At 56.3% G+C, this 22,050-nt stretch overlaps 1 protein-coding gene across 4 annotated transcripts in view; it reads right to left on the bottom strand.

Annotated features, from left to right (window-relative positions):
• Positions 1 to 22,050, bottom strand: part of LOC143151689 (cell adhesion molecule Dscam2) — a 65,032-nt gene that overhangs the window by 24,842 nt on the left and 18,140 nt on the right. For 3 of the 4 annotated variants that reach the window (XM_076321041.1, XM_076321043.1, XM_076321040.1), the window contains exons 3-6: positions 10,433 to 10,753; positions 9,903 to 10,064; positions 7,096 to 7,245; positions 2,542 to 2,867 (exon numbers count right to left, since the gene is read on the bottom strand). In XM_076321041.1, the coding sequence (XP_076177156.1) occupies positions 2,542 to 2,867; positions 7,096 to 7,245; positions 9,903 to 10,064; positions 10,433 to 10,753 (959 nt within the window). The remainder of the gene's footprint in view (positions 1 to 2,541; positions 2,868 to 7,095; positions 7,246 to 9,902; positions 10,065 to 10,432; positions 10,754 to 22,050) is intronic. The other variant, XM_076321042.1, reaches the window with a different exon arrangement.

The following is a 22,050-nucleotide window of genomic DNA, read 5'->3' on the forward strand; positions in this document are numbered from 1 at the left end:
CGGAACGCGAGCGAACCGTTCGAGCGAGTCTCTACCGCGTCTCCGAGATTCCTGCGAGAGTTAACGGAGAACGGTTCCGCGGCCGAGACGTCCGAACGAGATACACGCAGGTCGGTTGGAAACGACGCGAGGAATACGGCAGTCGCGACGTTGTTCGGCTCGTAGGATCGATGCATCGACGGAGAGGAAGGTTCGCCCCTCGATTCGTAGAGCGACGAGTAGAAAAGGCTCGAACCGGTCGGACCCGTCTTACCTCGCAGCGATAAACGGAACGCCCTACCGGCACTGCATTTCAATATATACCTCTCGAGCGAGTTAATCCCCCCTCGATCGTAGCTATTATCGAAGAGGTTCCTTCGACCGGAATTGACGCGGAAGCTTTGGCCCGAGGAGCGAGACGCGCGATACGGAAACTACGATTCTGCGCCCTGATTACCACCGATATATCGATGGACGTGGAGCCGCATTCGGCTGCTCCGTGTACTCTGGCCAGGTTCGCGTTGCGCTCTGCGCTCTGCGCCCTTCGGCTATGAATTTCGAAAGCGTTTCGAACGTCAAAGGATCGCCGGAGATTCCTCGGGCATATCGAGCGTGTTCCAACCACCGAGGAAGGAGGACACGGTCTTCTTACACGGCCGGAAGGGTCGCAATAACCGATCGGATCGAGCCACCGGATAAACCGAATTGGAATACCGCGAGAACCGATTCGCACCTGGCCGGAATTAGCCGCGGAACGAGCGACGAGTCGAGAAAAATTCGTCGAATCGAATTCACGCGACTATTAAATATCGTCGCGATGCGTCGCGTCGCGCTGCTTCGTTTCTGGCCGCTTTTATTCCACGGCACCGAAGAAAAGTTTCTTTTAAGCCGAAGACGGTTTTAAATATCCTTTGATACGGTATTCAACGGAAGAAGAAGGAATGGAAAGTAAGACGCGCGGGTTGGCGCCTTCGGAGGCGGCCAAAGGAGAAGCGTCGCGCGAAGAGAGAAAAAAAAAGGACAATCGAAGGCGTTGTCGGGTTTCACCTCGATCCCTTTCTCTTTACGGGCTCGTCTATCTCTCGCTAGGCGCGTCGATACGCCCAAGAGGGGTCATCGATCGAATTTCGGACGAAAAAATTAGCGCGCGAGCAATCGCGGCAAGATCGTGCTCCGAAACGCGGCGACGAGTCGCGCGTAATTCTCGGTACCGGGTGCCGGGGAATACGGACGAATCGGTGGCGTCGTCGTCGATGTTTGGTTACATCGCGCACCGCCGCGAATACAATATCCAGCAAATTTCCACGGTCGGCCGATACCCGTTCCGGGTAACTTTTTCCACCTGCGAAGTTGATTCCGTTAAAACGGTCGATCGAAAATTTGTTCCGAGGAGGAATCGTTTAAAAGCGTCGCGCATCGAAAAGGCGCGTTGGATGCTTTCAAGGAATAGCATCGAGCAAGTGGAACGCGTTAATGGAAGGAAATTGTCGGACGCGAACGGCAGCCAATACGCGGATAGAATCCGTCCGGCCGCGATAAGCGTTTCTTTGCCGATTACTGGGAAAAGTTGCGCGAGGAGCTTCCGGTGAACGAACGTCGTTCCATCGACTATGTTCTCCGATCCCCGTTCTCTTCTCTCGGAGGGATCGAACGAGTCCTCGAAGGGTAGCACCGATCTCGGTGCACGGTCGTTCCGGGGCGATCTCGCGTTATTCGTTCGAAGAGGTCCGTCTCGCTCGTCGAAGCGGCAGGAGTTCTCCTCGACTCGAGAAAGTCTCGAAGCGACGCAGCTCGCGGAATCGTTGGAAACGGAATCGACGCTCGTCGAGAAGTCTCGGTTTCGCCAGCCTCGCGACCCGGGAGCCGAGACGGACCGCCGCGAAGAAAAACTCACCGTCGGAGGAGAAGAAGAACCTCTCGAGTTGTTTACAAAATAGAATAAAGGAACGCTAACCTGTTGAGGTATCGGGTGGACGAAGAGAAGCTACTTATCGTCGAGAACCTCGACCCTTTCGCGTCGCCGTGGAAACGACCGCGTCCTTCGCGAATTTATTTCCCACGACGTCCGAGAATCGGGAGTCCCCGGCTCGATGCCGTACCATCGCGCGAAACCATCCCGGCGAGCAAATCGGGAACAAACGATCGAGAACCTCCGACGGTGTAGACAGAGAGAACTCGGAGATTTCGCCAAGGACGAGAGAGGATTATCGAGGGTGGAGCACCGAGGCTCCGGAATCGCTCGATTCGTTTCCGAGATCCGATCGTCGGGGAACAGGATGCTAACCTGTTGAGGCGTCGAATCGACGGAGAGGAGAACGAGAGAGCGAGCGAATTTTTTCGAGGAGTTGCTGGATTTTCCAGCGCCCGATCGATCGCGGAGTCTCGCGCGGTTCGCGCGTTCGTACGCGCTTTCGAAGACCTCGGTCCTCCCGTTGGCTGAAAATACGGAAGAAAGGAAGCAAGGATCGAAGCAACGTCGTTCGAGGACGAGGCGAGCCACTATTCTCGACGAGCGAGAGCCAACGTGGCCGCGTCGACGGAACGACGATACCGAGAACTAACCTGTTGAGGCGCCAGGTGAATGGAGAGGCTACTTATAATCGAGACTTCCAATTCGACCCTCTCGGAACCGGCCGTATTGTTGGCGTGACAGACGTAGCGTCCGGCGTCCTCGGCTCTGGCCGGTTGCAGCACCAGCACACCCGCCCTGGCGTGAATTCGCTCCGAATTGAAGATCATCGCGGTGCCCGATACGGACTCGCGAAACCAGAGGTACATCGGAGGCGGTATTCCTTGAGAGATGCAGGACAGTACGATCGTTTCCCCGGTCCGTATCGGCGCTGGACTGACTCGTTCGTTGAATCGCGGTGGTACCGGTTTTCGTTGATCTGAAAAGTAGAACGGGAGAGAACCTTGTTTCGCTTTGTCCAAATTATCGAACGGGACGTAAACGCGCAACGCGAAACGCGAAACGTCGAGAACGATACGTCGTTCCGGAGTCCCTTCGTCGAAGGACCGCAACGTTTCTTTGCAGAAGGGACGTTCTTTTCGCGGAGAGAAAACGCAAACTCCTCGCGTGGGGTGTGGTTCCAGTCGGGTTTCAATTATCGTCGGGTAATCGGTCGTCGAAACGGCGCTCTTTCTCGAGTCCCGCGCGTCGTAATCTCGGGCCCCGAGGACGATCCGAAGTAACGGCGATTTTATTTGCGATTCGACGACGCTTAAACACCGGATGCAGTTTGTCGAACAGTGGGACCTTGCGACGCTAGAGTTTTTTACGGTTCCGGTGTTTTATAATGGCGCGCTCGCTTTGTCCGGTCGGCGTTATTATTGTAATTTAAGCCGATGGCGTATTGATCGTCGCTCGCCTCTGTCTCGGTCTCTCTTCCTCCTCGTTGCTTCTCTCGCTGACTCTCGAACCGTCTCTCGCGCTCTCGCCCGCGCTGTTTCTCTCTCTCTCTCTCTCTCTCTCTCTCTCTCTGTTGCACGCGTCCCAGTGTGCAATTCCAGTTGCCATATTCCAGCAACGCCCCGCCACCACACCCTTGTTCGTACTCGCGTTGGTTCCAGCGGCTCGTGGACGTATACGTGGCTCGAAAACTTTTTACGCCATTGGCATCCGACTTACGCAGCTCGACGTCGGCGTCGGTATCGTTCGCGTGGATGTTCGTCCGGCGAAAAACACGGGGACACGCGCGCGCGCGCATCCGGTTGGTCGGTCGGTCGATATTCGAATCGAAAGAATCGCTTCGAGGAGCGATCGTTCGGTGGCGCGTCGATGACCGTCGACTCTTTGATCTCTTTCGAGGATTCGCGAGGTCGGATCGTTAAGGTCCGTTTGCTGGTCGGGAGAAGGGTCGTTCGCGAGCAGAGTAGACGGAAATAATTCGCAACGCGAAGCGAACCTGCGACGACCCTGTGTCGCCGTCGCCGTCGCCGTCGCGCGACGACAAACTTTCGCGACTCGGCTAGAGCTCGCGATCCTCCAAGAGATCGTCGACGGTGCCGCTTCGAGAGCGGATATTCCTCTCGAAGGCGTAAAAATTTCTTGGAAAGCAGCGAACGAAAGTCGAGAAGAAGAGAGAAAACTCGAAAGCCCGGTCGAAAAATTCGAAAACCGTTCCCCCCGAGAACGCTCTTCCCGCGACGGTAGTTAAAAAGTTAAACAGCGAAGAGAGAAGTTTAATTAATAAGCGACAGCGACGAGCGATCTCCAAGTACGCGAACTCGACCGGTATCGAGGAAGAGTACTCGGCCGGTGCACGAGCGCGACGTTTAAGCGGAACAGCGACCGAACGGACCGAGTGCTCGAACGAACATCTTCGTATCCTTTGAATCATCGGTCGTTGACTGCGTAATCCAAAGGCTTCGCCCTTTCTCGCGGCACTCGATCCACGAGAGGGAGGGCACGCGAAACGCGAGCCGGCCCGACTCGGCCCGGAACGAGGGGAAAAACGCGTCCGAAGGGAGCGGAAACCGCGACGGAACGATGTCCAATTAAACCTTTCGAGCCGTCGACTCCAATTAAGACTCTATTAAATATACACCGGGCGCGTGTGTCGCCGGCAAAGAGAATTTCAAATGGCTCCGGTCTTTCTCGCGTATTTACTCGGAACAAGCAACTTCCCCGTGACAAAGTTGTCGCTAATTAGCCGTACAATGTATATCGCGCGAGGCAAGGCGACGCAAGGCGAGGCGAGGCGAGGCGAGGCGAGGCGTTTCCGTTGCCAAAATGCGGACGAAACGGAAATACCGAGGAGGAAACATCGTTCGAGGTTCGTCGATCGGTCGACAAGACGGCAGACGGAGGACGCGCGTAATTTAACGCCAGCCGGTGATTGCTTCCGAATTCGGGTCGCAACTCGCGGTACACGGGCGCAATTTGCGCGCAAGGTGTACACGTGCCTCGGCCTCGGCCTCGGTGCGTATCGGCCGGCCGCAATTCGGTACAATCGTATCCACGATTCGTAGGGAATAGCGGCCAGGGAGAAACCCGATTCCTTTCGGCCCGGTCGAGATTAAATCCTGGGCGTCGTTTCGCGTATACCGCGAGGAGTCCGGAGGCTCTCGGTGAAGATCCGCGAGTTCGAAGAGCGAAAAAGGCCCGCTCGGTGTACTTTGCCCCGGAATTCGACTCGCAGCGGTCCGCGCGTAAACGTAATACGGCGAGCGTCGGTCGTCGGGCGCCGCGGCACTCGTCGTTTGTTCTTCGCGACCGAAGGTACATATTTACTCGCTCCTCCCTCCTTGCGCACCCGTATTCGTCGCGGTGAACGAGCGCGACGCGCCGGAGAAAAAGGTACGACCGAGTAAACAAACCGTTGGCGAGAAAACAGGCTCGAGAACACCGATGGGTGTTTTCGGTATCGACGGATCGCGGCGTCGAACCGCGAAATCGAAAAGGAAATCGGTTAGGCTCGACGAGATCGGAGGAGACCGCGGCCTGGCACCGTCGATCGTACTTTGCGTTTTCCTCCAAGCTTCGACGGAGCTACGTCCCCTTTCCTCGGCCCGTTTGCCTTCTCCTCGCCGCGGTCGCTCGCACCTTTGTCGCTCCGACGACCCTTTCTTTCCCGTCTCCGTCGTTGACCGGCAAAAAGCCCACCAGGGTATCGTAAAACGCGCGCGAACCAAGGGATTGCTCGCCTCGTTTCGCGAATTTACGAACGTTGAACGTTTTCCCGGTCCGTCGACCGAGAGAGAGAGAGAGAGAGAGAGAAAGAGAGAGAAATGTTCGTCGGTACGCGGAAGGAAAACGTTCGTTCGGAAATCGAAAAGGGAAACGCGCGCGGTGTGTATCTCGCGTGGAGGGGTCGGTCCATTAGACCGCGATGCACCGTCGCGTTCCGGCTCGAGAAATAGCGGTTTTTAAACGATTCGCGGTCCATTCGGCGGCCGTGCTCTTTAATGGACACCTGGCTTAAAAAGCGCAGGGTCTACCTAAAACGCGCCGGTGGCGAGGAGGGCGCGAATAAACGCTAGGGTGGATAATGGCGACGACTGGGAGAACGAGAGGAACCGCTCGCAGGGTTTCCATCGAATCTTCGAGTCGTCGTCGTCGTCGTCGTCGTCGTATCCGAGCGGCCCGTTGAAAGAAAACCTCGCGTTTCTCGCAATCTCCGTTTCGCGCAAATTCGTCTCGACTTTCTCGAACAACGGTCCCTGATTTCGTCGTTCGCGAGCAACGAACAATATGGTCGTCTCGCGTTCGATTCGGTGGCTTCTCCGTCGCAACCGGCCAAGAGCGAAGCATCTCGGGTTGCACTTTGGTCGTTAGTCGGCCCATTGTTCCAAGCTCGCTCATCCGCGTTCGACCCATTTTGCGTCTTACGAGTCGGATCCGGTGCGCCGAGGAGCCATCGCGTTCGCGGCCAGGATCGTCGAGCGAAGCCTCGATCGCGATCGGGATCGCGATTCCTCGGACCTCGCGAAACGTTTGCCTTTCGATTCGTGTTTGCACGAACCGCGCTCCGAATAAAAGTTTGGGCTCGCGAACCACGGAGACGGTGGATGTATAGAGGAGCCGGGCAAAGCCGAGAGCCACTCCGAATCGGTTTGTATTTTCACCGACGTCGGTAGATTTTGTTTACGACTGGAAGCACTTGGTCGCGGTGCGGAAACACCGACGACCGGGAGAGAGCGCGGACGTTTCGGCCATTAGCATTTCGGACGCTCGTGATTTATTCAGGAAGAAGACAGGGCGCGAGCGCGTGTACGGTCGCGTGTACGGTCGCGTGTACGGTCGCGTGTACGGGTGCGTGTAAGGGTGCCCGCTGCCACGGGAAACGCGCAACAATGCATTACGATTTATTATGCAAAAGGTATGCGCGAGATCGTTGTATAAACGCTCGCGTTTAAGTAGATGCGCGAAACGTTCCCTGGATTATCCTCGAGAAAGGCTCGATAGGAACGGGGGTTGTTCGCGCTCTTTCGTCGGCGTTAAAGTGCCGACGCAGCCGACGCCTCCGAGGGCGATTTCTCCCTCTGTTCGGGGACGGCGTCGAGGTTGGAAATTTCCGGGAGGAGAGGGGCGGTCGGAACTCGATCGGCGCGAAACACGGATCGTTGGAGGGAAAGTTGGAGGGTTCGCGAGGGCGTTGGATGTCCGAAACTTACCACTCATCACGAGTCGGGCGTGGGAGGAACTTTCGACGGTTTCGCCGGTGACGTGGTGCACGGTCCGGCACCGATAACTGGATTTCGCATCGGCCGATGTCATCGAGAAAACCAGAAGCTCTCCGGTCGGCAGCATATGATATTTCCCATCTGAAAGCAGATCCGTATCACGGATTCCGCGATGCGCCCGATACGCGCGCATGCTCCTCCCTCCCTCCCTCCCTCCCTCCCTCCCTCCCTCCCTCACTCCCTCCCTCTCGGGGTGCCGCGCGTGCACGCATCCATCGATCCCCCTTTTTTTAATCGAAATTCCGACTCGATCGCGCTCGTTCCGGTACCGTGGACCGCGCGATGCGCTTCCATTAATATGCAAATTTCTTTAATGGGAAATTCTCCCCGTTGTCCGCGGCGCCGCTGCGCGCGTCGTAAATCGACGAACACCGAAAGGTTCGCGGAAAATGATTTGGAAACTGGGCTTCGCCGTTAACGACGGCGCCGTTAAACGGACCCGTAAAATGAAAATTCGAGCGACGAACGCTGCCGTCCTCCGGGCACCGGCTGGACGACCGGGCTTCGAAGCTCGGGACCTCGAAGCTCGCTGCCGGCCAACCGGTCAATTCCGTGCGCTCGTTCGGTCCTCGACGCGTCCCAACGATCCGAGAAGGTCGCGGATTCACCGGGACCCGAGTCGATCGACGAAAGAGAAACGCGACGCGACGCGACGCGACGCGTTTCTCGTTTCCCGGCCAACGCGATACGTATTTTGCGTAAACTCTCTTCGTTCGGTTTTTGCAGGCCCGTCCGTTGCGCGCGATTCTCGAGAAAACGTCCCGCTGGTTCCTTCCTCGGATCGGTCTTCGTCGGTGACGCGTTCACTGGCAAAATATCGAGCGCCGGTTGCTCGAGGTCCGCGAGCGATAAAAAGTCTGGCAACGATTTACTCGGGAGCTCGTCGGTCCGCGCGGCGATCGATCCAACGCGCGGTACGGTACGTTACGCACCCGGGGAAGAAACTTTCCCGACCGCGTGCCACGAATAATGACCGCGAACGATCCAAAAAGCCGATAATCCGCGCCGCGACGCGTCCGATCGAATTGTCCCGCGGGGAACGCAGGAATCGCGAAACGTTCTCGACTCGTACAAATCGGACCCAAACGAACGAACGAGCGCGAACTCGCGGGGAGATTTCTTTCCATCGATCGAGAGGAAAAGTCGATCGCAACCGCGCGATTGGAAGTTTCGCGCTAATAAGTGTAATGGACTGCGGCGGAGGGCTCTGGAAACGCACCGGTAACAGCGCCAGGGAAAACGACAGACGTCTATTTGGCCGATGGCGCAGGATTTAACCAACGTTCGGCCGCGCGAATATTTTTGCACGTACACGCGGAATAATATGCTCGAATAAGCCGCAGTGTGCAGACCGGCAGAATAGGAGCCTGGCTGCGCCATGGTACCGAGTGCTCTTTGCCCGAAAAGGGACGCCATAGACAGGGAGAGGGCAACCGATTACGCGGGATTTAATCTCGCTGCAAGACTCGGTGGATCGCGCCCGTTCCCCGACTCGGGACGTGCCGGCGCTCTCGCGGAATGAAAATACGGATGAATGGAGATAGCGAATTTCCGGCAGGGTCGAACGAAACATTTTTTAATACCCATTAACGAGCCGAAATGCCATTTACCCGGGTGTAATAATTTTGAAAGCACCGGGACTCGTTCGTACCGCGCCGGCCGTCTATTTTTTCAGCCTGGGACGCGAAATCGAGAGTACAACGACGGACGGATGGGCGAGCGAATAGCGCGCGTACCGCGCTTTCGGTCTCTCGAGCATTTCATTCCGACGGAAACACCGCCCGAACGCCGCGTATTGTTTCGGTATTAGAGGCGCATAGGCCGCCGCGTACCGACGCCGAACGCCACCGCGTATCGTCGTTCGCGTTCGCGTTAACGTGCCATAAGATACGATTCCGAGTATTTCTTTTCTCGACGTTTCGTCCGAGTCTCGCGGACAATTGGATCCCCGTATCGACGCACCGGCGGCAATCGTTGTTTATTTTCGCGCGGACGCTCGATGCGCGATCGTCGCGTCGTTCCCGATTCGTCGAGTCGCGTTCGCGTTGCGCCGATAATCGATCGGGTTTGGCACGCGTCGCGAACCCTTCGCGACGACCGTGCGTCCGGTTCCGGTAAACGAACGAGGGTGCAACGCGACGAAACGCGATTTTCGATCGTTTTCGAAACTCCGCCCTAGGAGGAACCGGAGGAGGGTAACGACGAAAGCAAAAGTTGTCAAATTTCGTTTTTCGACGGGGAGCGCCGAATCCGGCGACGCTCGTTTCGCTCGAGTCGAGGGCGGAACGGTACTACCGAATCGATCGACGGAACGAAGCGTTATTTTCTACGAACGCGTTTAGCGAAATTTCCAACAACGAGCGATCGCGAGCGCGACCTCTTCGAAGGAATTTTTCCAACTTTCCTCGCTTTCCTCCGGACGACGAGCGAGAAACCGTATTTTAGCGCAAAAGGTGCCGCAAACTACCGACGATACGAACAACGTCGTTGAAAACCGTCGGCAAACTTCCATTCGTCCTCGCAAGAACGATAAATCGATATCCGTCGTTATCGGGCGACGCGGCGTTCGTTCTTCGCGGTGTCCGTTTCTTTTTTTCCTTTCCTCTCGCATCTTCGCGTTATTCTTCGGCCATTCGAGGAAAGTTTTCACCGCGTCGAAGTAGAAAGACTTTGACTTCGCGAACGAATCCGGCAATGTCGCGATTTCCGGGCGCTCGACGGGTCTGCGAATCACTCACCGCTCTTCGGTGTGGGGAAGATGTTGAAGACGGAATCCTGAATCCAGGACGTGACCGCCACGTATTCCTTAACGAACGTCGGTATTTCGCACCTGAGCACACCGGTGTTGCCCGCCAGGACGTAAACGTCTCGCACTTGGACCTCGTACTTCTGATGGACCACTGGAAAGAAAATTGGGATCGTTCGGTCGAGGGAGCTACCGAGAGAAAAGCGAAAGGTCTTTGTCGTCGCGCGCGCGCGCGTGCGTTCGCGAAAATGCGTTCGTCGGGGCGCGATTTCGAACGGCCGATCGCGTTCACGAGCGACGAGATACCCGCGGTATTGTACGATTTTTGGGCGGCGAGGTGGAAAATATTCCTCTTCCGCTGTTTCTCCCTCGTCCCGATTCCGGCCCGCGGGAACGAATTCGCTCCGGTAAAAACGAGAGTCCCGACGCGCGTTCCTTCGGTTTCCCTCTCGGCGAAAGGGAATCTCGCATCGATTCGACGACAAAGGAGACCAAACGAGGGAAACTGGGGAAACTACTCACCGGCCTTTACCGTAATTTCACGGCCCAACACCTTCCCGACGCTGTTCGAGGCTTGACACTTGTAGACGGCCGAATGGACGTCGTGTCGGTAGCTCTCCGCTCCGAACGGCAAAAAGTACATCGAGCCGTTCACCAGCATCTCGCGGATGTGCGGTATAGGGAGCACCGGCGACCCGTCTCCCATCAGCCAATCGATCCTCGGCGATGGACTACCCTGGGCCGAGCAATGGATCATCGTTCCGGTCTGGTTGGAGAATTCGATCGACGAGCGGGGCTCCGAGATCAACACCGGACCCTGACTGTCCAGCACCACTCCTCGTCCTGTAACACGAAAAACGACCACGACCGCGATCACGACCGTAACGTTACGCCCTCGGAACCGTATCTATATCTACGTTCGCGGACAAGTTTCGAATCGTCGCCGAAACGGAGAACAACGCCGAGATCGATCGCGCTCGATCTTTGTTCGTTCGGTTATCGCGGAGTCCGAAGCTGCGACGCGACGCGACGCCGCGAAGAAAGGACGCCGACGAAAGGAAGGGACGAAACAACGAGGTCGGCGAGATACCCGAACAATGCGGTATCTCTCTCCTTGGAGAGAAAAGTTCTCGGAGCGGTCGTTTCTCGGGGATCGGCCGTAGGTAGCCCGCGTAGGTAAAACGGAGGCGTACTCGAGAGATCGGTTCGACGTCGGCGAGCACCGTTTAGGAGCGTTTTTCGGCTCGACGGCCGTACTCTTTCTCCCGTCGTTCCTCGAAACCCGTACGATTCTTCTTCACCCTTTTCCCCCGATAATCGCGCGCCAGAGTTCGCGTTCGCGATTATACCTCGAGGGTGTTTACGGGGCGTTTACGGGCTCGGCGGCCCTCTCCGTTTCCCGGGGTCCCAGGGTACGGCCGGTATCCGACGGTTGGATCGCGCGCGTATTTCAGCCCGGTGCATCGAGCGTGTGTAAACGTTGCGCCGCGTTGCAGGGAGCAGCCCTGTGTTCTCGCGTCGCACCTCGCGTTCCTGATTAATTACAGAGCACGCTGCGTTACGGTGCAGCGCCGCTCTGGCGTTGTGGCGCTGTGCCGCTGTGCCGCTGTGCCGCTGCGACGCCGCGACGCTCCGTCGCGACCCGATATCGTCGTTCGCTGCACGAAATTGGCGTCGGCCTCGCGAACCCGTCGACGACGGAACCGTTCGCGAGCGCGTTTTCTCATCGGACGCGGACCAGAGGAACCGTTCGCGAGCGGGAAAATCGCGACGATCGCGAAATTCCTTTCGTCGAATCGCGTCGGTCCGAACAACGTCGGCTCGTCGAGATCGATACCACCGACCGCGATTATCCCCGCGTTTCGCTCGGCTAATCCGACTTAAGCGCCTACATAAATACGAATATATTTCCCATACTCGAATCCCAAAGTTAGCCGCAATGCAGCAGCGCGATACCGGCGTCGCTTGGCGTCGCTCGACGTCGCGTCGCGCGCATCGTTACGATCGTTCGATCCGGATCGCGGTTAATTTCTCCGTCGGTCGTGCCGCGCAATGTCCAACCGATTGCGGTCGCGCGGTCCGATCGTCCCTCCGCAGGTACGCGCGCGCCGGAGAACGCGCGATATCGTACGAGGAACGAGAGCTTTTGCTCCGTGTTTCGAACCACGAGTCGATTCGGGGAAAGAAATGGGGAGAAATCGACGATGAAATTAGTCGTCGGCCTCGCGAGAGCCTTTCTTCCTCTCTCTCGAGAGAGAGGTTCGAGGCTCGACGCGACGTCTTCGTCCCATCGAATGGAAGAATCTACCGAGACGGGAGCAATATCGGTGGAAATCGAATCGCAAAATGGAGAAAATTACTGCGGGTGGTTCGCCCTCGGCACGACGCGGGACGAGGAGAGAAAATGGTGGAAATGCGAACGAAGCGGGAAAAGGGAGAGAACGCGAGGAAAGACCGCGTTCCTCGCCGAGTCGATCCCCGGAGTCTAGGACGGCTGACAATTCCACGGATTCGTGCCTTTCGCATTCTCGTACGTGCGAGCCTACGCGCGACCGACCCACGGTCTTTCGCGTTATCGCGCGAAATCGATTCCTCGTCGATTTCCAATATCGTCGAGCACCGCGCAAATGGATCGCAATACGGTAGGAATGTGCACGCGGCCGTCTCCTGACCCTCTCCCCTCGAGACCTCGGGGAAGGAGTCGAGTCCGCCCGCCGAACCGATCGTTATCGTAAGCGGCTTACGACCAGCTTTGCCGGATCTTTCGAGCGCGCGACTTGTTTTCCTTTCGAACCGGACGCCCTTACCGAAATATCGAATTTCGAGCATCGAACCCCGTACAAACTTTCGACGGTTTCTTTCGTCTTTCGACGAGTTCGAAGACCGACCGTCGTTCGCCCCTCGATCGCGAAAGGAAAGTCCCTCGCGACCAAAAGAATCCTCGCGTCGAAAAAGCAAGCGCGAAATGCAATTTCCAGAGCTACCGGATAATCGCAACAGTGAACGGGAAACTAAACCGGGGAAAGGCGACACGGTCGAACCTCGCTCGCGATTCTCAGCTGCGAAGAAAGGACCGTTTAACGAGAAGCGACGAAAAAGTACGGGGAAGAAAGCCTTCGACGAACTCGCGGTGTCGCTCCTCCGTAAACCGTTTAACAGTGGATAGTGGCCGTCGAGTTTCTTCCCTGCGAGAGTTACTTTCTTAATCCTCTCCTCGGCGGAGTTAATCTCCGCGATTAATGCCTCGTTGGCCCGATGCTCGAGAAATTCCTCTTCCGGACGATCGAAAGGTCGCGAACGTCGGTACCTTTCCTGTTTGCGAAACGCGCGCGGCCATCGAAAGAAACGCGTTACGAGCGCGGCGACTTCGACCGACCCCTTGGAGAGATTTTTCAAAGCGGTGAACGGCCACCGTCCCGTTACCCTCGCCAGCCACCCGGTGTACGTAGCTTATCGCTCGCCGGCATCGCGCGTACCGTCGACGCGCTGAATTAGCATAATACCATCGGTGTCGTTACGAGACGGTGAAATTCTTCGGGATACTCGAACGCTCCGATACAATGGAATATCGATCGAAACGGCAAGCCAGTCTCGCCGGAGGTGCGGACGACGAAACGACGCGACCCTCGACGCGCTAAAGAGAAAAAGCCAAAACACGCGGTGGGGCCGAAAGAACGAAACAAAACCACCGATCCCCCCCGACCCCCGAACCCCGACCCCCGAACCCCGAACCCCGACCCTCGCTGAGTCGCGTCGCCAAGGAGAGGGTTACGCGATCCGAAAATAATTCCCTACTCGGCACGGGGAGAAAATAAAATCACGGTTGCGGGGCCACGGGCGCGGAAAACCCGCGTAAAAAGAACGCTCCTCGCTTCAACGAACACGACGAATCGAAGAAAAGAAAATTACGCGCGACGAATAATCGTTGCGCTTTCCTCGTGAAATTTTTCCACCTTTTTCTCCCGGTTCTCCCGGTTCTCCCGGTTCTCCCCGTTCTCCGACAAACGAGCGCGTACGCGGTCCTATTAAGAACCGTCTGCTGTTCGCGAGGCCGCACCGCGTCGCGCCTAGTTAAAATACGGCTAATTTCTTCACTTAACGTTTCGCGACGCGAGTCCGCTAATAAAAATTACGCGCGCGGACGTGTGAAAATTTCGCGTCGTTTCGAATCAGACGCCGTTAAAACCGGACGCGGAGGGAGTTCCGCGAGGGGTCGGTGTCGGTGTCGGTGTCGGTGTCGGTGTCGGGGTCGGCTCGACGCGCGAATCACGAGTATCCCTCGTTCGAGCGAAACCGGTGGGCCAAATCTGCCTTCGATGCGCGAAAAGCTGCTCGCGATCGCGATAAAAAGTGGCCGCGAGCCGTCAATTTGGCAATTTGCGCGCCACTCCCATAATCGTTTCGACCCGGAACCGCGTCGCCGTTCCCGAGTTTTCCGGGTTTCCCCAGTTTCGCGCGCCGCGTCGTTCCGCCTCATTTTGCATTCTAATTACAAGCTGCGTCGCAACGCGAATCGTAAATTATTTTCAATCGCGAGATAAAGTATGGTCCGCGTACAAAGTACCACCGTCGCGCTGCCGTGCCGTAAATACAGTCTGGCCGTAGATATTGTTCGTTGTACGCTATCCATCGTTAATTACTCCGAATACAATTAAAGGGGAAACTGGGGTGACCGTTGAAGAGGGACCGAGAGCGGAAGGGGCGAGCGGAGCCGCGGTTCGGGCTGAATTGTTTCGTTGCCCCTTTGGCCGCGCTTTTTCCCACAATTTTCCCGCAATTTTCTCGCAATTTTCCCGCTTTTCCGTCGCGTCGCTGAAACCCGCGCGAATCCAGAAACGGGCAAGACGTTTATCGATGGCGATTCGACTCGAAACTCCGTCGGCGAGCCGCGCACCCGTTGGTTCGATTTCAAAATTTCCGCTCCCGGTGTTTTCGCGATCGTTCGCGCATCGCGTTTCTCCGATCGATCGCCCCGTGTTTACGTTCGCCGAGCCTGTTCGTAATTTCGAGCGGTTCGTTCTCGCGATAGAAACGGTAGCCGCGAACCGACCGTTCGCCGGACTCGGAACATCGGTATCGACGGACCGTCGGAAAAAGAGCCATCGACCGAGATACGATCACCGCGAATAGACCGCGATTCGCTTCGAGTCGTTCGGCCTATGGCTTTTACGATATTCAACCCCGTGCTACCGGAAGTTATTTCGCGATTTAACGCTCGGTTGTATTTCCCCCTTTGCGGCGCGAAACGGCACCGCAGGGTACGCGATGAATCGGATCTCGACCGTTCCCGCGGGGAAATTTCCGCAGGGAAGAAGAAACGAGGCCGCGAAAAAGTACCACCGGCCCGGAGAATAAATTAAAACTCCGGCGTCGAGTCGAGTCGCCTCGCCTTGCCTCGCCTCGCCTCGCGTCGTCTCTACTTATTTCCTCGTAGAAATCATCCGCGCGATCCAATCGCATCGGACGTATTCGTAATTCGGTCCGAATCGCGAAAACCCGACGCGAGACCGAGTCGTCCTTTCGGCTCCCTCTTCGCTTCGTTTCGATGGATCTTTGAAAATTCGGAGGAGCCGCGAGTCGGCAGCTACGGTGAAATTTACGAGTGCACGGCGAATCGCAGGACGGACAAATCTCGTTGAAATTCCCTCGAAAGGTACATTCTTCGATAACCGTTACAGCTCGAACTCTCTTCGGTGCTGGATCTCGATGAAATCCGAGTCGGAATCGGTTCTTCTTTCCTCGGAATCCGAGCAACTCGCGAACAACTTTTCTCGCATTTTCGGTCGCATCCGTTTCTCCCGCTCGTTCGTTACGGAGGAGTCCAACGAACGGACGAACGAACGAACGAACGAACGAACAAAGGGAACATCGGTTCGAGTTCGTTACCGCGTGCTGTAATTTCCTCCCGCTTAGTTGCCGTAAATACCTACTCGATCGAATTTTTCGACTCGTCCGCGGTGTAATTTACTCGACGTCTGGTTCCCTCGGTTCGAAAAATATTCCCCGTTTAATTTGTCTCCCGAACCGTGGCACCGTTCGAAGGGCTATTCGCGTCGATGCGGCGCGCAACCGGCGAGACAGTGACCCGGAACCGAAACGGAACAGCGCGCCGGAACGCGGAGCGGAGTTGCGCGGTGCAGCCACGCGAACCGGACACTTTCCAAATTTAGGCCAAGCCGCGATACATCGGGCCGGTGTTGGTCGCGCAGCGTCATCGGCACGATGGATCGATCGTAATTAAATCGATGCGATCCGACGCGCTACCTCCCTACCCCCCGTGGACTTGACTCTAAATCTACGAACGGGGTCGATCGAAGCGGTGCCACCATCGGGATGCATTATGGACCCAGGGAGGACACGCTCGCAGATAGCTGGACGACGGGGTTATCTCGCGCCTATTTGCACGATAGTCCTGTTTCCGATTAATCAGCTCCCCTGGAATTAACGCAGTCCCCGGGGTCTGCGTCGCATCTCGCGCGTATGCATACCCATCGTATATACCCCTCGCTCTCTCTTCTTCCTTCCATCGTTCCGTTTCGCTCCGTTCCGTTCTGTACCGTTCCGTTCCGTTTCGTTCCGTTCCGTTCCGTTCCGTTCCGTTCCGTTCCGTTCCCCACCGTTCGCGTTCCCTCTCTTCCGGCTCGCTCGCGCACCTCTTCCACCCCGTCGTCCTCCCTTTCATTTGCATACGCGTACACATTTCCCGCTCGCCCGCTCTCTATCAATTATATTTCACTCTTTCTCGCTCGCTTCGTTTCTGCTACTTTCTCCCCCTATCCACTTCATTTATACCCGTACCGTTGCCGCCGCCGCCGCCGCCGCCACCTCCTCCTCCTCTTCTTCTGGCTCATCCAGGTTCCCTCCTCTTCCGCCTCCTCCTTCTCTTTCAACGGTTCCGTTCCATCGGTTCTTTTGTCGCGTCTCTTTTTATCTCATCGATCCCGACGCCCCTCTCCGAACCGTGCACTCCCCCGATGCTCCTGGCTCCGCTGGCTCCACTGGCTCCATTGCCGCCACCATCGTCACCGCCGCGTCGAGTTTTCCTCCTGTTCTCGTCAATTTTACGCCGTTGCTCTTCCTTCTCGTACGCTTTTTTCAAATGCTCCGAGTTAAACGCGCCGAGGGACACGTCGGAGGCGACTTATCGCCGCGTGTATCGGCGATCTCGCGTCGAACGCGTTTCAAAGACCGCGGCCCCAAAGGTATTTCTACCCTGTCGAGCGAGCCACCCTTTTTTCAAAATCAACCGCGAGCCGCTCGTGGTCGGGAGGTTTTTTTTTTTTTATCATTCGCCTACCATCGGAACGCAATCGTACCGATCGTACGTACACGCGCGTTCGATACCTCGATTATCCTTTTTTTTTCTCGTCAACGAACTCGAAGCTCGCGTCGTAATTGGCGAACCCTCCCTTCGACGCGTTCCCCCTGTTCGCCGAGATCGATCCCCCGGGGTATCACGGTAGCCTAAAAATGCCCGCGTGGCACGAATATCCTCTCGTTCGTCGTGGAACCTTTCCGCGCACGTTTTCAAATATTTTCGCGTTCGAACGCCACGAGAACAAGGATCGACGATATCGAGGTTTCGGTTCCCGCGGCTCGCGCGCCCCTTAACGCGACAACTTATTCGCGTTTCGTCCAACGATCGAGAACCGGTAGGGGGAAAGAAGGAATCGGACGTTAGGACCGACGGGCATCGAGTATCTCGCTCGATCGTTTCGAAACGGGTCGGTTACACGAGCACCGTCTTTCGATTCGCTATTGCTCCCTATTGCCGAACGATGCAACGAAACGTCCCGATTCGACGGTTTCGATGCATTTCTTAACGCGCGTAGGTTTATCCGATCCCGCGCACAATTTATTCGAGAAAATCGGACCCGTATTACCGTTCGTAGTCGCAATATTCGTATAATTTCGTATCCGAATCGCGCACAATATCTCGTACCCCGGTGGAATAATCCGTTCGCGAAGCGGCAAAGCTCGCCTCTCTCGTTTCGAAAAGTGCACGGATCCCGGTTCGTTCGAATATTTCCGTGCATCGGTTATTTCGGGCGGTAAATATTGATTCTAATTTTTCATCGATGCGCGAACGGTACGAGCGACGGCGCGATACTCACCGCGCGGATAGGTATTTCGTTCGATGTACGAAATACAAAGATCGCGTTCGCCGCTCGCACGGTACGTTCCCTCTCCGAGAGGAGAGAAACGATTTACGGAAAAGCTCGACTTTTCGTAATTACGGAACGTTCGACGATCCCTCCTCCGCGCGCGCTCATTTTTACGCGTCCGCGATTTCGGGACCGGCGATCAAAGGGAAAAACGCGGCGCGAAGACCGCGCGCGGAGCGACGAGTTCGCGTTCGAATTTTTCGAACCCTTCCGCGCGACCACCGACGAATCTTTCGATCGTTCCTTCTCGCGGCAAATCTCGGTTCACCGCGGCCGGTCCTCCTCTCGCGTACGCGTTTCGAATCGTGCGAAATTCGAACGTCGAGTTGGCGAGTATCGATCGGTAGGCCGGACACGACGACACGCCATCCGACGCGCTCCTCTCTCTGTCGGCGGTTGCGTTTCAAACGTCGAGTAATAAAATTCGCGAAACTCGTTACGGTGCACCCGATGAAATCCGATGCAGCGCCGCGCGGCGTTCGACCGAAAATAAAAACGGCGAGAGATCGAAAACGCGAAAAGTAACCGGGAGAGTGAATCGTAGAAAAAGAGGAAGCCCGAGTCGCGACCATTCCGGAGCGGAAACGACGAGAACGTTTTATCGTCGCGAGAGGATCTTTTCGCGTTCGATTCGAGGGACGTTCGTCCACGGATCCCGCTCGAATCAACCTCGCTACAACGAGCGAGGTTCGTCGACCGTTCGTCGACTCGTTTCGCGCTCGGTTTTCAACGCCCGGAAATCTAATCCGCGCTACGCGCGAGACGCGAGACGCGAGACGCGAGACGCGAGCCGTCGTAAATTAAACTTCTTCCCGGAGCTCGGTGCGAGAAATTTCGCGATATCGATCGAACGAACGAACGAACGCAACAGCGAGCGGACGCGTCTTTCGGACGAGCCGGAGGAAACGCAACGGTAACGAGTTTCGTCGTTTCTTTCGACCCTCGCGTTCTCGACTCCCTTCCATTGCCAACTTTTTTACACCGTTTATCGTACCTCGACGTATCTATTTTCTTTTCGTTCTTTCCGGCGTTGCTCGCGGGAAGCGAACAACAAACGCGAAAATAAAGGAAGAAAAAACGTTAAAATTCTTAACGAGACGGTTTGCGACCTCGAGCGTAAATAAAATATAAAACGCGCGACGATGCCGTCGCGTATAATTAGGGAAATCACCGAGCGCGAACGCGGTAGAACCGAATGTAGGTTAATTGGTTTTCGCGCAGCTATACGGACGTTATCGAGAAATATCGGTGACCTTTCGCTCGCGTACAACCGGACGCGTTTAGCGGCAGTTTTTAACGCTCGGACGGAATGCTCGATTCGCGCGGTTGAATCGATGGATCGTCGAAACGGGGTGTTCGTCGTCGGAAGGAGCGCGTTCGGCTCCGCGTCGGGTAAATATCGTCTCGATCCGCGACATCGAATCGGTTTTTGCACCGTTTACGTCGCGTCCTCTCTTCGCGGGAAGGGCGTTTGCGCGAGCCCTTTGCCGCGTTGCTTCCGTTCGCGTTCAACCGACCGAACGAAAGCCTCGTAACGCTCCGGGAACGATGCACGGGAAACGCGAAACGGTTCCTAGCGGGCGCGCGAACCGATGCCGCACGCGCGTAAAATTCGAACGTGCCACGACGAGAGTACGGGAGTACGGGTAGACCGGGCGCCGCGTTCTCCGCTCGACGGAACGGACCCATATTTCCCGGCTAGATCAATGTTAATTCACTTAGCATAAATTGCGGCCAAGAAGCCGAACGACGGTGCGTTGGCAGCAGCTGCGCCAAGTTTCCTACCGCGTTGCAAAATCCAGCTGCGCGCCCGCTAACCAGACGTAGCTCCGTCTTCTTCGACGACAACGACAACGACAACGACAACGACGACGACGACGACGACGACGACGACGACGACGACGACGACGACGACGACGAAGGCGACCAGGCACGGTAAATCGACCGAAAGTTCGATCCAGTCGCGTCGCGATTGGTACCGGAGTATCCATCCGGCCGGTTGTTCGGGGATTCAGCCAATCCGCGGTTTCGCGAGGATAAAAAGCTAATCCGGGTTCTCGAGTTTCCTCTCGAAAGTTACGATCCGCGAAGGACGCGAGTTCGAGCGCCCGTACGGGGTTATTCGCCGGGTGCGTTCGAGGCGGATCGATATAAATACGTATATTTAATTGATGCGGCAACAACGGGCTCCAGCCGGCGGAGCGTCGATATTAAAATAAGCGCGCAAGAGCCGGCAGCATTTTTGCAATTTCCTGGCCTTTGTAGTACCGCGCGTCAACGACCTACCGTTCCTCCGTTTAACTTTTCCCAGCGATAACGATACGACAAGCTCGGGACGAGGAACGAAAGAGCGACTCGTGTCTGGTTCGGTCATTGGACGCGACGGTTGCCCACGAGGCTGTACCTTTTACGGTGGTGTACAAAGCCGTTAACGCCGCGACGTTTTACGCGCACGGCCGTATCGGTGTCGCGAACGCGCCGGGGAATCGGCCCGCTACGATCCGACGTTTCGGCCAAGTACGTTCTTCGTCGCGATCGTCCGGTTCCGGCTGCTCGCTATCGAGGAAAACCTCGACGAGCTTCGAAACGCGCGAACATCGTTTCGCGCGATTGCTCGCGACGATTAAACGTTTCGGCGCCCGATACGCGGTTACGTTTCGAAGAATCGACGGGAGAGCTGGCTATATTCGACGTAATTAATTTTAAATCGACTACACGCGCGTCGGCACGTTAATAGCGTCTACGGCCGTGCCGCACCGCGCCGCACCGCGCCGCTCGGAAATTACCGAATATCGGAAATCCAACAGCGACGACGATGGCGCGCAATTTGCGCATTTCCGTTCTGCGGCTAACGCGTTGGTTCGCGGTTCGAATTCGCGCAAAGTCAACCGACACACGGTGCAAAATTAATATCGCGACGATCGTCGAGACAAAGCAGCGAACGCGATAATAATAATAATAATGATAATAATAATAATAATAATAATAATAATAATAATAATAATAATAATAATAATAACAATAGTAATAACAATAGTAGCAGTAGGAAGGAACGCGAGCGATGTTTCCAGTGGCAAGTGTCGCGTCGGGTCAGGTCGGGTCGGGTGCACTCGGATCGAGCGAACGAGGAGAAACGTTACCGGATCGAACTCGCGTATTCGTAAACGGCAGAGTACTCGGGCGCGTAGGTAGGTACGTAAGTACGCGGTCGAAACGAAAACGAACGACGGACGTAACGGAAGAGGGATTCGATTCGACGGCCGGTCGATGCTCGACGACAAATGGGATAGAGAGGAACGCGCACGGGCCTGTGCGACAGCGAGCGTATCGATCGCGGTTTCTTTTGTGCCCCTGAGAAACGATACGAACGCGGTGGAAGATAGACGCGCGCGTAAAACGGAGGGAGAGGAAAGAAGAAAGGAGTTCTGCACGGAGCGAACCGCGCGGAGGAGGAAAGACCGAACGAGCGAACGAGCGAACGAGCGAACGAGCGAACCAGCGAACCAGCGAGCGACCGAGCGAGCGAGCGAGCCAGCGAGCCAGAGGGATAGGAAACAAGGAGACCGGAGGAGGGAGAGAGAAGTCGAGCTTTTACGGTGATTACTCGTCGTCGCGGCTGCATCCGCGCGCATTGCATCGGAAATGATTTCGCGCCCAATTAAACCATAGGAAACTCTACCCTCCCTGGGTACTAGAAGGGAGATGGTGGTAGCAGTCACCCCCTCTGGTGCACTTATACTCTCGACGCACCCTAGGGTTCTGGCTCGATCCGTTTCTCTCCGTCTCTCTCGGTGGTTCCTCGGCACTCCGGCTCCTTTCGGTTCCTCTTTCCTCTCGGCTGTACAGGCTCGGCCAAAGCTTTCCAGCGACTTTGGATCGTAGCCACGGCGACACGCGGCGTAAATTAAATTTTTACCTCGGAAAACTGACGTTCGAGATTGCGAGAGCGGGGCGAATGGCCGCGTGGAAACGAAG

This window comes from Ptiloglossa arizonensis, chromosome 9 (genome assembly GCF_051014685.1).
Source record: "Ptiloglossa arizonensis isolate GNS036 chromosome 9, iyPtiAriz1_principal, whole genome shotgun sequence".
In the NCBI taxonomy this organism is placed as follows: Eukaryota; Metazoa; Arthropoda; class Insecta; order Hymenoptera; family Colletidae; genus Ptiloglossa; species Ptiloglossa arizonensis.